This window comes from Oryx dammah, unplaced genomic scaffold, assembly GCF_014754425.2.
Source record: "Oryx dammah isolate SB20612 unplaced genomic scaffold, SCBI_Odam_1.1 HiC_scaffold_5, whole genome shotgun sequence".
NCBI lineage: Eukaryota > Metazoa > Chordata > Mammalia > Artiodactyla > Bovidae > Oryx > Oryx dammah.
Genome location: NW_024070189.1, coordinates 38,316,212 through 38,333,711, shown reverse-complemented (window position 1 = coordinate 38,333,711; position 17,500 = coordinate 38,316,212). Strand labels below are relative to the sequence as shown.

The window sequence follows — 17,500 nt, the reverse complement described above, 5'->3', positions numbered from 1 at the left end:
CCTTCCTGGTCCAAAAATCTGGGCCTTAAATGTTAGAAAAAGGAATAGGCTTTAGAGTCAAAGACTTTGGTTTACGTCCTGACCCCAACCTTTTACTGTTACGACCTGAGCAAGCTACCTGGACTCAATGAGTCCTTATGCTTATTGTGAAATACGCATATCATCCTATTACCCCATGAAAGTCTTCTGAGGGATAACATATGCAAACTATAGCACATAGTTCCAACACTCAAGTCATCTATAACTGAGATAATAAAATCAAAGGTTGTATCTTGAGTAATGTTCTACATGTTACCTTTTATCCAAAAGGAAACAGAAATAAGACATGATTTCAGATATAATTTCTTTCTAAAATCAGCTTAAATTAGGTTTCACAAAAGAAAACAGAAGCGCCAAAATGTTAGGTGACACATTTTTTTGAGTTAAAGTGTCCTGAAATTTTCTAATTCAAATGTGCAGAAGCTAACTCAGCCTTCTTGCCAGTCCTATAAACTACTTTTCTGCCAAATATTTGAAATAATGCTACAAACTACTCACAGTTAAATATTTCCAATTATATATCTTTATTAACAAAAGATAAATAAAATACAAAATAGACACTAATATCAGATTTTATGTTGAACCAGCCTATTCAACAGGAGTATGAAAAATTTTTGACATTCTTAAAGTAGGTAAGAATTAGGTCTGTTTGCATCACTGTTTCATACTGGTCTGAATCTAGATGCAATGTATATCCACAGTACTTGACAGTTTGATTTAGTTACTTTCCCATCAGCAGTATTTCTGAGATGTTAACTTAACGCAATATTCTAGTGGGTTTTGGTAGTTCAGAAAAGCCAGTGAACTATTAAAAGTCAATGTACTGTGTCAGGGGTTTTAAACAGGTTGTTTTCACCCATCCCACTCTGTCAGTACCATCTTCCCAATGTTATTAGAAGCAGCTTAAAAATCATGTCATTCTCAAATACTAATAGCCCTACAGGCTATACTTGTAATATTCTGAAGAAACATTCAACTTCAGGTTTCACTTTTTGCAAATTTTACCGAGAAACACCTGCCGGCTATAAAGATTAGGTACAACAGATACTCTACAACCTTTTAAAAATCTAATATTCATGACTGTTATATAAAGGCAATCACAATTAAAATAACAATTAGTATCACAAACCATATTCTCTGTGACAAAGGAGAGGATTTCAGTGTCTGAATACTTCTGTCCAGACTGGTAAAAGACCTAGGACTTATCAGTCAACACTGACTCAGGGTGAAAAACTTTTTTCCCCATTCAAAGGCTAACACATTTAGTTCTGAGTATAAGATACAAGGAAATGTTTTGAAAATCAAAATTTTATAACCAAGGGGGAAACAGAACTGTTACTACACAGACTGACATCAGGGATAGTTATTCACACGTTCTACAGATTTCCTTCCAGTAACCCAAAGCTCAAGATAGGTTTTCAGTTTCAGGTCAGAGAAATCTGAGAAGGCAAAATGATTATTAAATAACTACAGTTATAGTTACTATTAATTTTAAAAAATGAAGCCCTTGTTTCAAGAAAGAGTAGTTAATTGCCTTCACAATGAGTCCTAACACTAGATAAAGGGCCATAAAAATTGAGGAAATAAAGTTTGAAATTTAATACATAAATGTTGAGAAGATATTCATGATAGGTGGAGAACTAAGATCTTTTCCCAATCACTACTATAAAATCAGAAATAAAATCTTAATCTGCACTTAATGAACCACTTTATTTCTTCTTCTTTGTTCTTCACCTTGTAAAGGAATGAATTTACTATGAGACTTCTGGATACTTTATTAAAGTCAGGCGGTCTCCTTGCTTCCTGACTTTAATGAGAATAGATATAGATTTTTCCATCGATAATCAACAAGAATCTAAAAGAATGTATCAGCAGAGTCTATCTTGGGTCTGCGTCAGTGACGAGTTACTACTGTCCGAGGAAGGAGGCCATGGGGTCATCTGGCCTCTGACGTTTCATTCTGTAGGCCTCCATTTCCTCTTCAGTGGGTTCCCGAGTTTCATATATGCTGTTGTAAGGTCGCTTCCTCTCATCAATCTGCATGATCTCCTTGACGTGAAGAAGACGGGCCTCCTCTGCATTCAGTGCCTATAGTGAGAAGAAATACATGAGTACCATGGCTCTGAGTCAGATCCCTTTGGTTCAGAAGTGGCAGAGTACCAAAAGACCCCACTGACTATGAATTGTTACACCAAAACCCTAGATTGCCTCTGCTTGGGAGTCAGCTCTATCGCTGTCAAGCTACAACTAATTATTATTTGGCTCAAAAATTTTCATAGAGCACAAAACAACCTATGACATTTTCAATATTAAAGAAATTTTATTTAACAACAAAAACTGAATGAGATTCATTTTACTGACAGAAGCCGCCAACTGATGCTTTTGGTGGAGAATACAATTCTGACTTTTCGCAAGACTTGCTGAAGCTTATAATAGAGTTAGATGGCAATTCTCTCTGGGGAAATGTCAATAACTCGCAGGCAATATGGAGACACACAAAATCTCCAATTGTATTCTGGAACTGACAGGTGACCCAAGCAAATCACCCAGTCTTCGAGTTTGTTTGCTCATTTTTAAAATGAGCTTGGGAATAAGACAATTTTCTAAGATTCCTACAAATAAAGAAGACTGTGGTCACTTTTACTATTTATTTAGCCTTCACAAAGTACCTTTTTCAATTTTTCATGTTTCTTTTCTTCATCATCACTCTCTGAACTGCTCTTTCGATGCTTCCTCTTCTTCTTCTTTTTCTTTTTCTCCTCTTTTAGTTTTTCCTGATGCATCTGATACAGAGCATTTACATATAGTGTTATTAATGCAAAACCAAAGTTTTAGGGCAAGTTTTAAAGTCTTCCCTTTAAGACTTAAAAATTCAGGACAACTGAATTGGATATACCTCCATGAGGGTTTGAGGTTTTTTCACAGATTCTTCTCCAGTTGCATCATTTATAATACATTCCTCTGAATTCTGTGGAAAAATATATGTAATCTAACTTGAGTATCATAGCTATCAATCATCTAAGAAAAAGTTAAAAGTTGAAACATAAAAGTATATGTTTCATACAGATGTTTGACCTAAGAGCTTTGGCTGTTTTTACTAACTAGAGGACAATTACTTACAGCAATCTCCTTCCCAGCTTCTCCAGTACAATAGGAATACTTGAAAAAAGAGTGACAGCATTTGTATCCCCATCGGCCTTCTTTCCAGTAAGATCCCCAGATATGCTGCAGAGAGAGAGAGAGGTTACTTAAAAAGAAGCCTGAAACTGAGGTTTCTCATATACTGTTTTTCTTTGTAAAAATATCCCATCTTTAATTAATCGTATTATTTTCAAAAAACTGAAGTATAGTTGATTTACCATGTTGTGTTAGTTTCAGGTGTACAGCACAGAATATGTACATATATATATTTTTTTCTCTTTCAGATTCTTTTCTCTCATGCTGCTGCTGCTGCTGCTAAGTCACTTCAGTCGTGTCCGACTCTGTGTGACCCCATAGACGGCAGCCCACCAAGCTCCCCTGTCCCTGGGATTCTCCAGGCAAGAACACTGGAGTGGGTTGCCATTTCCTTCTTCATAGGTTATTAAAAAATATTGAGTATAGTCCCCTGTGCTATACCTTGTGGGGTTAGTCTCACATGCTGGTGATAAACAGTGAAAATTAAAGGGACTCCAGGGTTAGCTAACAGGGTGAGTGTGTGGTTACAATGGTCTTACATTCTATTCTCATTCTCCCCGCCGAATTAAAAAAATTAGGCTACCTGGCTTCTCTTGAAAAATTCAGAAGGATTGGGAAATTCTAGGCACATTCACACTTGTCAGTAACTGCCTGTTGCTGACCAGTGGATGCTCCTTTTAGACAAGGCTCGTGTTCTCTAGTTTGTAAAATCTGCCTGGCTCATTTCACTCATTCATGATTACTGGCCTGGCTCTTATTAGGTAGCTAGGTTTTTGACTCTTACTTAGAAAGACAAGTGTAGTCTGGGTACTACAAAAGTACAGCAAATTAAATAAGCTTTATCATGTGATACAATATGCAATATGACGTATACTTTGTCATCTGTGAAGTGTCTCTGTCAAAATATTTAACTTATATCAAGCCTTTGTATCTGAATTCCTGTTTATAGGAAATACAGGGAATAAAGCAACAGTATTACACTAAAAATTAATTAAGACACAGAGGAATGACAAAGAAGATGTGGTATACAACAGAATACTACTCAGCCATAAAAAAGAATAAAATTTTACCATTTGCAGCAACATGGATGGACTTGAAGGGGCATTTTGCTTAGTGAAATAAGTCAAAGACTTATATGATATCACTTACGTGTGGAATCTAAACAAATACAACAAACTAGTGAACACAGAAAAAAAGCAGCAGACTCACAGATCAAACTAGTGGTTAACAACGGAGAGGAGGGGAGAGGCAGCACAGGGATTGGAGAGTGGAAGGTACACATTACTGGGTATAAGACAGGCTACCAGGATGTACTGTACAATGCACAGAATACAGCCAATATTTTGTAAAAACTGTAAATGGAATATAACCTTTAAAAGTTGTTAAAAATAAGAAAGTTAAAATACAAAAAACCAAAACACAACAATGACTTACTAATGAAAAATATAATCCAGATCAAAATGCTAACAAGGACACAATATAATTCTAGTTCAACACATACTGTGTGATTGTTGATCTTCACATCTTCCTCATACTTGGAGCAGGCGACAGCCCGCTCCTGTCCTTTGATGACTGTCCCATGTCTTGAGTACTCCACATAGTCTTCAGTCTGAGCTAAAAGCAATTCAGCTGGAGGAGCATCCAAGTGTTCTTGACCGCCGTACTAAAAGGACATTGATCATTATTAAATATATTTTACAAAGATTTGCATTCAAATCTCTACTGAGGAGTTTATTTCCAATCACAAAGATTAGAGGACTATTCTTCATGGGCTTTGTTATATAAAACACAGTGAAAAAAAAAGCCACCAAACTTTCATAGGCAAATAAGAGACGTCTCAATTGCTATTCATCTGTTGAGTGTGGTGAATTATAAAAGGCTCGTATGAAATTCCCCTTATCCTGTGTGCATGCCCCCATTTGCCACATGATTTTGGTGCTTCATCCCTTGGATCTGGGCCTGGCCATGCTACTTGTTCTGGCCCCTGGAATATTGGCAAATATGATGTAAGCAAAGACCTGAAAAACACTTGTGCACCAGGGCACACTTTGTTGCTAATCTCTGGTATCCTGAGAATGTCACGTAAAGAAGCTGGGCTAGCCTGTCAGAGGATGAGAACCCACGTGGGATAGAGGTGAGGCCTCCTTGGGACAGAGGAGACCTGCTACCTGATAGAAACCAAAGGGAGGCCATTCTAGATCATCTGGTTTCAGATAGGCAGGCTCAGAACAGGAGATGCAGCTGATGTACAAAACAGTGAGAAAGAATAAATGCCTATTCAAACTATTAGGTTTTGAGGTGGCTTGTTTTGCTATAAAAGCTCACTGATATAGTTATACTGATACTGTATACCAATTGCACCTAATCCCGATGGATTAAAACTGATTGTGTATCGTTTGGTCATAATTACCTTTTCCAGGATGCTTTCTTTCTGCTGTTCTTTGAAGTCTTCTTTCTTGACTTTGAAGGACTTATACAATAACTCTAGTTTTGTAGGATCTGCTTGTAGATGCACTTCAGAACCTTTGTCATAGGCTTCCCAAGCAAACACTAGGGTAATTAAAACCATCGTAATGAGTTGTCAGCTATACTGTTTTCAGGCTTCTTGAAAACAAGCTTTAAAAAAATGCCCCCAAATTTCTTATGAGCTGACATCAAATACCTTGACACAGAAGAAACACTTACATTGTGTCTGGGCCATTGATATGGTATCACCTGTGTATCTAACGAAGTTATCCCCCGCGTAGCTGACTCTGTTCAAAAAAAAAAACAAAACTGTTTCAGAGATTAAGGAAATTTTTTTCTGACCCAACCATAGATGATACTCATTTTAATTCAGATTGCATTTTATTAATAAAAACTCCTTCCCCTACCCTGAAATCTTTAGTGAACTTGCTACTTACTCATCTGGATTCTTTCCAGCATTCGCATAGGGATTCTCTCTCATCGCTCTAGTTTTGGGATCATAGTAAGCAGAATTTGGGTCTAAATTCCGCAAATACTAGAAAGAAAAAAATGTTTTAAGACGGTGTTAATGTTTACTTTCATCAAAGATTTTAGGAGACTAGTAGGAGGTGAGTGAGCGAGCGTGTGTGTGTGCAGGCACATGTCTGGGGGTACAGCTGAAGAGTGATATACTTTGGAATGACTGAGTATATTACCCATATACTATCTAGATTCCATGTGAGTAGATAAAATTTAGGTTGGGAAGACAAATGTTTTCTGAATATGTATGTTAAGTTGGCAAGGCTTACTTTTGCAATATCTTCTCGAATCCTGAGATTCCGGACAGTAATTCGTCTCTTAGAGTCAAAATTCTGTCCAGGCATGTCAATATCATCTGCATATTTATCTTCATCCTCATCTTCACTGTTATGATCTTTTTCCTGAAAGAGGAAAAGAGAAGGGGGAAAAAAATTTAAGAAAAAAAGAGCAGAATCTAGTTCTTATTTTCCCTTTAACCCAACCCTTACTCCTTGTGTTCTTTAAGCCTGTTATTATTATCATGAGTTATTACTAACATTAGACATCAGAAATTTAAACCGTAACGTATACCCTGATAGGACCTGTATGTATTACCGTCTGAGAATTTGGTTCCTCTTCTCCCCACTGATGTTTTGGAGAATTCTATGCCACAAAAGAAGAAAATGAATTTGTGATTTTATTATACTGAATCAAATGATTATTTAACACTTTTAAAAACATAATTAAAATAATAAATTTAACTGAACAAATTCTAATATTTCTCACCTGTAGTGAGCACATAAGTTTTAAATACAAGTATGTCACTGAGAATAGTTTTATCAGTCTACAAGTCCAAAATTTTCATTGATGATAGGATTATAATCACAATTATGTAATAGAAAGATTAAGTTGATCAATATACCTAATAAATATTCATTTCATTCATGTTTATCTTCAGACACAACATTTTCATTAAATTTCACTGTTTTTCTATTAAGGCCAAAAAGGAAAGTTACCAGGATCATGTAATAAGTATCTTTAGAGCCAAAACAGCCTTTGTAAAATTTCGGCAATGAAGAAATCTACTCAGGTGACAACATACTATGATTTGAAGAGGTGTGAACTCCATGCCTCAAAGACACCCTTTCTTAATTAGCAGTTGGTCAGTATATTCTCTAACTCCACAAAATGCCTGGAACAAAGTGCTCAGTATTTCATTATGCCCCTTTAAAAGGCTTCACATCTTACAGCTCAGTAGGCAGATGTGGAAATATGTATGTATAAAAATATATATATAGTATATTGGTGGAAGCAAAAATTTTAGTATAGCCTTTTAAAATGCTTGCTAAGTGATAAGTCATCAGATTTTATATATGCATATCCAGTGCATCAACAATTTCACTTTTAAGAATTTATTATAAAGAAATTAGTATGTCTATTATATAAAGATGTATATATTATATAAGACTCTAATGTGTACTACTGTACAGATAACTGGGAAAAAAACAAATCAACAAGAGATGAATGGTTATATAAATTACTGCACTCAATAAACACTGAACAACCATGAAAGTGATTTGTCCAGGTGCAGAAAAATACTCATATGTATACTTTGGGCTCCCTAGTGGGTGAGACGGTAAAGAATCTGCCTACAATGCAGGAGACCCAGGTTCCATCACTGGGTTGGGAAGATCCCCTGGAGAAGGGAATGGCTACCCACTCCAGTGTTCCTGTTTGGAGAATTCCATGGACAGAGGAGCCTGGTGGGTTTCAGTACTTTAGGTCGCAAAGAGTCAGCCACAACTGAGTGACTAACATTTTCACTTTTCTTTTTACTTTTCATACTTTGCTACCTTTTTTTGTTTGGGAAAAAAAGAGAGGGAAAGATGGGAATTAGATTATATGTTTGTATTTGTTTGTATTTACATAAGAAACTCTGAAAGGATCTGTAAGAAAAATAAAAAAGATTATGGGGGGTGAGGTTTAGAGATAGGATGGACTGAGGCAGGAGTGGGAGACTTTTCACTGCACATATGTCTTAAATTATTTTGTTTATTGAACCATGTGAATTTATATAAAAATAAATGTTATAGGTCTACATTTAATGATACAGAAAACAAGTCCTCATTGTACTGTATATTATTTAACTGAAAAAGTAGATGATAAACGAGAATGTAAAGATGGATCCATTTAAAAAACATGTTGTATTACAATCATATACATACATGGATATATGTGAGGGAGTGGACTGGAACACTAAAAGACCTACTTTAAAATGTTAATGGTTAACATAAGGAATATTTTTCTTCTTTATGATTTTCTATATATTTTTTCTGAGTATGTCTTACTTTCAAAATTGGAAATTTTTTTAAGAATTTTTTTGAGTTCTTGCAAGTTGCTAGTTCAACAAAGGATATTTATATTGCTAAATCTATACAGTAGACACAGTCCTACTGTATGTAGTTAATCTTCACATCCAAATGGGCAAAACTCAGCAGTCCCTTACAAACATTTAAGTATGTTTACTAGGAAAATAAATTATAACATGTTTACAAGAAACAACAGAGAACATGTTAGAAAAACAATAAAAAAGCCCTCTTCTTTCTTCCAGAGTTGGTAATGCTTAACAATCACAACACTAGCTACTAATTACCAAGTGTTTACTGTGTGATATGCATGCTAAGCCTCTTGTGTGTGTGTGTGTGTGTGTTGGGGTGGGGGGTGGGTAGGCGTTGTTCTCTCTGCTTTAGAGATGATAAACTGAGGCTCAGAGAAGCAAATTAATTTTTCCAGGACCATCTTGCTAGCTAGGGGCACAGATGGATTTTAACATCATCTCTCTGTTAACTTGTGCTTTGAACCTGCCTCTGTGACTGCTCATTTGGTGATTAACTTACCTAGTTCTCTTTGCTTTGTAATTATACTTGCTAAGGGTCCCTTTCTAGAGAAGAAAATGGCAACCCACTCCAGTACTCTTGCCTGGAAAATGCCATGGACGGAGGAGCCTGGTAGGCTACAGTCCATGGGGTTGCAAAGAGTTGGACATGACTGAGTGACTTCACTTATTAAGGATCCCTTTTAGAAATTTAAACTTGATAACTCAAAAATGTTTTTTACTTACACCATAAATTTGTTAAAAACAAACTTTCACAACTCTAATAAGCCTAACTTAACTATTAAATTGACTGACTCGGGAAAAAAATATAGGAAAAAACCTGTCTCCAATATATCTTTTTTTTAGTTTGAGAATTCTTTTTGCGTTACATGTTCAAAGTGTAGGAAATGCTAAAATAAATAAAAAGAAAAATCCACTAATTCTATACTAAATGAAAACTAGTGTTTTAATCTCTATATTAAATGAGAACTAATGTTCTAGTTGTCTTCCCTATGAGGTAATAGGATATTTTACATGTGTCATTAAAATATGTGTTATCCAGGGTTGTTACTAAGCTTTGATGAAAGCCATTTTAAGAGCTATGCAAAATTCTCTCATGCAGAGGAAGGATAGCTCACTTCACTAATTCCTTTTAAACTATTTTCAATTTCTTGGTGTTGTAAAAAGTGCTGAAGTGAACATTTTTGTGCAAAATGATTTTTCTGAATACTAGAAAATTTTTAGGATGGATAGAGCTACTAATTTAATTCCAGAAAAGGTATATAAATATTTTATGGCAATATTCTCTCCAAAATGCCTGCATCAATTTATAGTCCCTTGAACCTTTAATGTGTCAGTTTTACTCTTTCCTCTTGATAGCACTTCCCTCTCTCAAATTTCTTCTAACTGGAGAGAGATAAAATGAATTTTTGTGTCAATCTTCACTTTTTGTTTACTAAGAGTTTGAAATTTTTTAACGATCAATTTATTACTTACAGCCTGTTCCACTAATTTTCCTGAGGCTAATTCTTCTTGGAGTTTTTGGGCTTTCAGTGTTCGTTTTGCCTAAGGAAAAAGAAACATTTGAAATTTACTTTCAATATTCAAATGAACATTTACTTTTAAAAATATATTTATTTTCATTTATTTATTTGGCTGCATTGGGTCTTGTGGCATGCAAATCCTTAATTGTAGCATGTGGGATCTAGTTCCCTGACAAGGTAATGAACCCCAGCACCCACCCAGCATTGGGAGTATGGAGTTCTGGCCATGGACCACCAGCAAGTCCAATCAAATGAAGATTTAATTTTTATATCAATAAAACGCATAAGTTTACTGTTTTCAGAAAAGGTCACTGGACAAGGTTGTCTTGTAGCTCTAGACCTCTGGCTCCTGAAGAACATGAGTTCAGGGAAATTCCCTGGTAGTCAAATGGTTAGGACTCCGTGCTTTCACTGCCAAGGACACAGGTTTGATCCCTGGTTGGGGAACTAAGATTCCACAAGCTACATGGGGCAGCCAAAAAACAAACAAAAAATGCCCCAAACTACTCAATGCTGTAGTGGCCTAAAAAAGGATGTATGTATGTATATATTCAATTGTTTCACTTTGTTATATAGCAGAAACTAATACAACACTATAAAGCAACAATATCAAAATAAAAATTAATTAAAAAAACCAGATGAATGAATAAAGATGATGTGGTACACAATGGACTACTACTTAGCTATAAAAAAGAATGAAATTTTGTCATTTGCAGCAACATGGATGGACTTGGAGGGCATTATACTAAGTGAAACTGGTCAGAGAAAGACAAGTACTGTGTGGAATCTAAAAAATACAACAAACTACTGAATAAAACAAGAAAGAAACAGATTCATAGATAACAGAGAACAAACTAGTGGTTACCAATTGGTAGAAGAAAAGGGGAGGGGCAATAAGCAGGTAGGAGATTAATAAAAGGGGGTTTATTATGGGATTATATGAAATCATATGTGTGAAACTTTTGAAAATTGTAAAGCACTGTAGAATTTAAAGAATCTTTCATTTAATAAAAAAATTAAAAAAAAAACCCAAAATGAAAATGAATCAGATCCAATTGGCCATATTTAAGCAAGAGTTATAAAGTCCTGTTTGAGTCAGGCATTAATATAAACTAAGCTAGACAGCACCAGGGATAAACTGCAGAGAGCAAGCCTTGCTGACAAGGTGCCACTTGACTCCAGATGACTGACTCTTTCTGGCTGGCCCAGGATTACCACATATTTCATTGATTGAGAAAAGATAAAATTCAGATTTTATTAAAATGTGAAATCCCACAGTCTTAAATGTTAACTCTACTTAAAAAAAAAAAAAAGGAACACAAAACCAAAAAACAGCAGTGACTATGGTTTTTAAAAAAATGGGAGTAGGTGAAACTGTAACAGAAAAAACTGAGGTTAAATTAAAATAAAATTCAGTTTCCTGAAAGGAGTTATCCTATTCTTTCCCCACCCTCAAATGCTATGCGAGACAACTATAAAACAGGCCCATAAGCAAGATACAGTCTGGGAGCCAAGAGTTTATATAACCTCAGGAAGCCACAAGTTTTGAACACTAACCTATTCTCATGCTTCCAGTATTTCCTGCAAACTAAATCAAGGAGTAATGGACAATATGAGAATAAAGTAAAAAGAAAGGGCTGCCAAATAGGGTTAGGATATACTGTTTATTTCACTATTCAATTAGGCTTACTACTACTACAATAAAAATGCAATCATTTTTATACTGCATAAAGACAAAAAACAGAGTTGCTACACTAGAGATACACCAAAATATACATTCTTTAAGGATAGCAGGAAAGCAGTGAACTGTGCTTACCAGGTCAACTTTGGCATACTCTTCTACAATTTTCATGTGTTCTTCTGGATTGTAGCCATTCCACCGATCCCTCTTCCCATCGTAGTCAAACATCAGCTGAGGCTGGACATGTTCATCTGGAGCTATATTAGTCCCTGTAAATTTTGCTCCAACTCGCCTAGGTCTCTGGAAAACAGAGTAGGATTAAAATTTTCCCCTAAGTATCTGAAGCCATGAGGAAAATTTCATATAATCTTTACAGAGCAGTGTGAACACAACATGGGACTTTATGGTTTATTCAATTATCAGTTAGTCCTCCTGCAAAAAATTTTGACAGTGCTGAACTAATTTCATCCAAGTTAATGTTTTCATTTAACTTGTACCTAAATATAGGTAATTTAAGAAACAGAATTAAGTTTTCTGACACAAAGAAAGAGACTCTCTGACAGCAGTTTCCAAAATCCTCAAAGGTGAGCTTACCTCAAAACAGTCTTTTTTTTTGTGTGTCATGGCTCCACAGTTTTCACATGCTCCTTTTCGGTATTTAGTAGTTATGGAATTCTGTAAGTGGATATAAAGAAAAACAAAGAAATTTTTTATTTATTTAAATAAGTTAAAAATAACTTTGGCTCTCATTACTGTACTGTCTAATGAAACGACTTATTTGTTAAGAGGAAAACCAATTATAAATGAGAAAGCTCAAAGACTTTAGCAATATCAAATTTATAAAATATAGAAACTAAAGTAGTATGTATTGTGAATTTTAATACCATATAAAAGGTCATGTAGTATCACATTAGAGGTTCTTATATTAAGTTCTTAAAAAATCTCCATTTCTACACACATATAGACAGGTTGCATACCTACCTCTTTTACACCCCTCTTGTACCATTCTCCTGATGAGCTGTACTGCTTTTGTTTCTCTGGCTGTGGTCTCTGGTGCTTTAAAGTAGGCCTTTTTGATGGGTCAATATACCACGGCACTGAAGAAATATACTGAGGAATATGAGGATTGATGTCTCTGTAAAAAAAACATTTTTTTAAAAAAAAGTTGTAGAATGTAAGGATATCCTTACAGAATGTAAGGATAGAGATATTGCAGTGGGAGGGGGAGACAGAATATACTTGTTATCACTATAATAAAAAAAGTTAAAAATAAAATATATTAGAGTGAAAAAATTTTAGAGAAACTAAAAATAGTCATGTAACTAAAGATGTAGAAGAGATGAAGGAAGATAGGGATATATGTTAGTGAGATTAATCTTTTATCAGAACAGGAAGTTAATTAATAATGTCGAGTTGATTATAATAGTAGTAGTATAGGTATGTTATTTAGAGATTCAGAGGTATCAACCAGAAAACTCAAAATAGATTGACAAATTCAGTCCTCGCTTGGTATCTGAGAGGGACTGGTTCCAGGACCTGCCTCAGATACCAAAACCTGTGGAAGCTCGGATACCTAAACCTGTGGAGGCTCAAGTTGCACAGCTGGGCCTCTGTACCTATGGTTTGGAGTCTGAAGATTCAACCAGTGGCAGATCGTGTGGCACTGCATGTACTTACTGAGAAAACTATGAGCATAAGTGGACCAACACAGTTCAAATCTGTGTTGTTCAAGGTCAGCTGTAGTCACTTGTGTACAGTAGGACAGGGAGTGGGAAGAACTAAAAAGGAATATCATTACAAGTCCTTTGTTATTATTTATTAAACGTTATACATATGAGTTTGATACAATAAATGAAAACAAAAAAGATGGAAATGGTAAAGATGGTTTCCTGTCAAAGTAAAGGATGAGAAATAGGTAAACTAAGTAGACATGAACTTGAATTCTGAATGAACATATCTTGCAAAAAAATTTAAGTACTTACTTTCCTTCTTCATCAACTTCTGCAGGGGCATTACCCAATTTTCGCTGTTCTTCTAGCTCCTTCTTCTTTCTCCAGTCCTCTCTAGTCATCTTCTTTGGTTCCTCCAAACTCATTTCTTTGGATCCCGACAAGGGGGCTGCATTAGCTGCATCCACAGCTGCAGCTGACATGGTTATCTAACCTCCTGCATGAAAAGGAAGAAATACCTATTAGAATAAACTAGGCCTTTCTGAATTCACCAGAGAAACTATCAAAAGTACACCCTAATAACACATACTGTGGGTTATATAGAATGTTTCATATGTTCTTTTTCTTTCATAGCATCTGTAAGGGAAAGGTCTCTTTCTCCTCCACCAACGTCTTTATATGCTGTTGCAGTTGTGTTTTCAACTCTAATTGGTTAAGTGGAGAGAGACATGTACATGCATTTAAAATTTCATGAGACTCATTCTTTCACGTATATATTCCTGATTTCCTCTCTACATATGTGTCTCAAACTTTTCTACCACACTAATCCTTCTTGAGTACACAGGATCTTATCTCTGTTCCTCTTAAAAACTGGACACTTTAAGATCACCTATATTCATTATCTCTATTTCCACATTATCTGCTGCCCTTCTCAATCATTTCCCTCCCTGCTCCAAAGATACCTCTAAGTTAGGAATGTGCTAAGTCCTCTGGACATTTTTCAGTTCTGTTCCTCCCTCTTTTGATATATTCTTATCCTTTGGCTGATGTGACACCATATTTCCCTGGGTTTTTTTGTACCCCTTTCACTGCTCCTCCTGTATCCTTCATAAGTCCCTCCATTTCTCCCCAGTTACTGAATTTTGCATTCCACAAGGCTCAATTCTTCATCACTCTAAACTCCACCAGAAGACAAGTTCATCTATTTCCAAGGTTTCAATAGCCACGATACAACTGTTGGCTCTCCAATTTATTTCTCTACTTCAGACCTTTTTTCTGAGCTTCAGATAAATACAGTCCAATTGCTTACTTCAAAGTACCTCCACTTAGATGTCTCAAAGAAACCTGAACTCAATTAGTCAATTCAAATTCATAATCTTCTCTATGAAATCTAATCTTCTTCCACTGTTCCCTCTCCTGATGAAAGATACCACCATCCATTCCTTTTCAGAAGTGTTCCAGCTAATTCCCACACCTATTTCATCACGAAGTACTGTTATTTTCACTTTCTGAATATCACTCGAATTCATCTCAGTTCAGTTCAGTCGCTCAGTCCTGTCCAACTCTTTGCGACCCCATGAATCGCAGCACGCCAGGCCTCCCTGTCCATCACCAACTCCCAGAGTTCACTCAGACTCATGTCCATCGAGTCAGTGATGCCATCCAGCCATCTCATCCTCTGTCGTCACCTTCTCCTCCTGCCCCCAATCCCTCCCAGCATCAGAGTCTTTTCCAATGAGTCAACTCTTCGCATGAGGTGGCCAAAGGACTGGAGCTTCAGCTTCAGCATCATGCCCTCCAAAGAAATCCCAGGGCTGATCTCCTTGCAGTCCAAGGGACTCTCAAGAGTCTTCTCCAACACCACAGTTCAAAAGCATCAATTCTTTGGTGCTCAGCTTTCTTCACAGTCCAACTCTCACATTCATACATGACCACTGGAAAAACCATAGCCTTGACTAGACGGACCTTTGTTGGCAAAGTAATGTCTCTGCTTTTCAATATGCTATCTAGAATTCATCTCCTTCTATCAATAATCTGAGTGTATTACTCTTCCCTACTAGTCTCTTCTGATTCCTGCCAATCAGTTCTCCACACTGCAGGGTTATTTTTTCAAACACAGATTTGGTCATATCTTGTCCCACTACCCAAACTGAAAACCCTCAAATGAAACGCTGTCCAAGAGAAATGTACCACCAGCCCTATATGTCATTTTAAATATTCCGTACACATATTAAAAAAGCAAAAAGAAACAGATAAAATTACTTTTTGCAATATTTTGTCTATTACCAACACATTTTCAACATAGGAAAAAATAAACCAATTCTTTAAAATCTGATACGGATTTTACATGTATTCAGATTGGCCAACATTTCAAGTGCTTAAGAATTACAAGCACAGTTCAGGTCCAATAGCACCTTATAATTCTTAGTTTAAAAACCACTGAAGACACAGTCCTGGTCTGACTGGGCACAAGTACCACTTCTGAGGCCTAGGACAGCTGCTTCCTTGGTTCTCGGTCCCCGTTCCCTTCTCAACCTTGCGTTCACCAATCCGTGAGGATATTCCCAAGAATTAGGAGCCTCTGGCCCTCTTCTCCGAGTTTTCCACCTTCACCCTCCTCCTCGTTCCAAGTTCTCACAAGATTTCCTTACCCGGTCCCAACGCTGCTGACCCTACCACAGTTCGACAGGAATGAAGACGATCGCCAATGTTTACTTCCTGACTTCCTCCCTCTCCCAGCAGCCACTGCGGCACTTTCCGGGCGACCCACACATGCGCACTTGGGCCTCAGCGCGGGGTGGGGCGGAGGGGGAGCCCAAGCGAAACTGGCCTCGCGAGATCTCAAGCTGTTCCTATAGCTCTGCGGTAGGTCAGTAGAATGGGTTAGATTTGAGCAGCTGTTTTTCTGCTCCGTAGTTTTCATCTCTTTTATATTCGACGAATATTACGACGAAAAGCAAAACAAAACAAATTTCATACGGAGAACAGACAATAGCGTAAGCATCGCTGGAGCGCTACGAAGTGCGTGAAGTTAAAACAGTTAAAATCACTATTAGTAGCCAGGTTGTGTAACACGCTGGGGACAAAGTAAACACAAAATTGTCTTCCTCTCCTCTAATTTACATCATATAGAGTGAGAAAGACTGAATTATTAAAGTAATTTACAGTTCTAGAAAGCCGCTATGAAGGGTGTACTAGGTGCTTTGAAGACATGGGGCAATTCAGCAATTGTGACACCTCGCTCCTGATGTTGATACTGTATTTTACCATTAGTAAAAAAAACGATTTCCATTGTGGAAAAACAATGTCATAGATATCTCAACCTTTCTTTAAAGAATAATATGTCATAAAATACTGGAAAGTAATAATTTTGGAGTACAGTTCCCCCCCCCCCCCCCCCACTTAAATCCTATCTGTTCTGGTAACGTTTTATTTTTCAAAACAATATGTGTTTCTTTCAGATATCAAAATGACATCTTTGCCTCTAAGAGAATCTCATCATACGCTTATTAAGAATTTTTAGTGCATACAGCATAGCAATGTAAATATTAATTTTGATTGTACAGGGCAAAAGTTAAAGGAATGGAAATTGTCAGAAAATAGTCTGAAAGTGAGTAGTCTATGAATCACTCACACTTAATTTTTATCTCCTTAATACAATTCCTGAAATTTGTTAGAAAGTGTTAAGGTCTGTTTAGTTAAAACTACCAGGCACAAGTCAGGGAATACATCTCCCAGTGGAATTATGGAATGTGCTGGACAAGAGGAAGAACTTTTTGTAAGGTTCAGATTCCCCCTGGAGGATTCTGAGGAGGATCGGAGGAAGCAGGGATCAGTTCTGGATGGGATGGCTGTTTGATAAACTGGGAACAATTAGGATCTTGGTGCGGTTGTGAAGTGAGGGTAGTTTAGCAATTTGGATATCACCAGTAATAGTCTGGAGAAGGCAATGGCACCCCACTCCAGTACTCTTGCCTGGAAAATCCCATGGACGGAGGAGCCTGGTTGGCTGCAGTCCATGGGGTCACTAAGAGTCAGACACGACTGAGTG

At 36.6% G+C, this 17,500-nt stretch overlaps 1 protein-coding gene across 1 annotated transcript; it reads right to left on the bottom strand.

The window, feature by feature from the left end:
• Positions 1 to 539: 539 nt before the first annotated feature.
• SLU7 (SLU7 homolog, splicing factor) lies at positions 540 to 16,205 on the bottom strand. The gene is made up of 16 exons (XM_040239474.1): positions 16,101 to 16,205; positions 13,762 to 13,945; positions 12,761 to 12,914; positions 12,374 to 12,454; positions 11,915 to 12,079; positions 10,052 to 10,120; positions 6,796 to 6,843; positions 6,471 to 6,602; positions 6,120 to 6,217; positions 5,902 to 5,969; positions 5,627 to 5,766; positions 4,718 to 4,879; positions 3,160 to 3,264; positions 2,936 to 3,007; positions 2,709 to 2,822; positions 540 to 2,127 (listed from the first exon to the last, which is right to left on the bottom strand). Exons 2-16 carry the CDS (start codon positions 13,929 to 13,931, stop codon positions 1,948 to 1,950), a joined length of 1,758 nt encoding a protein of 585 aa, XP_040095408.1. The 5' UTR covers positions 13,932 to 13,945; positions 16,101 to 16,205; the 3' UTR covers positions 540 to 1,947.
• Positions 16,206 to 17,500: the final 1,295 nt, after the last annotated feature.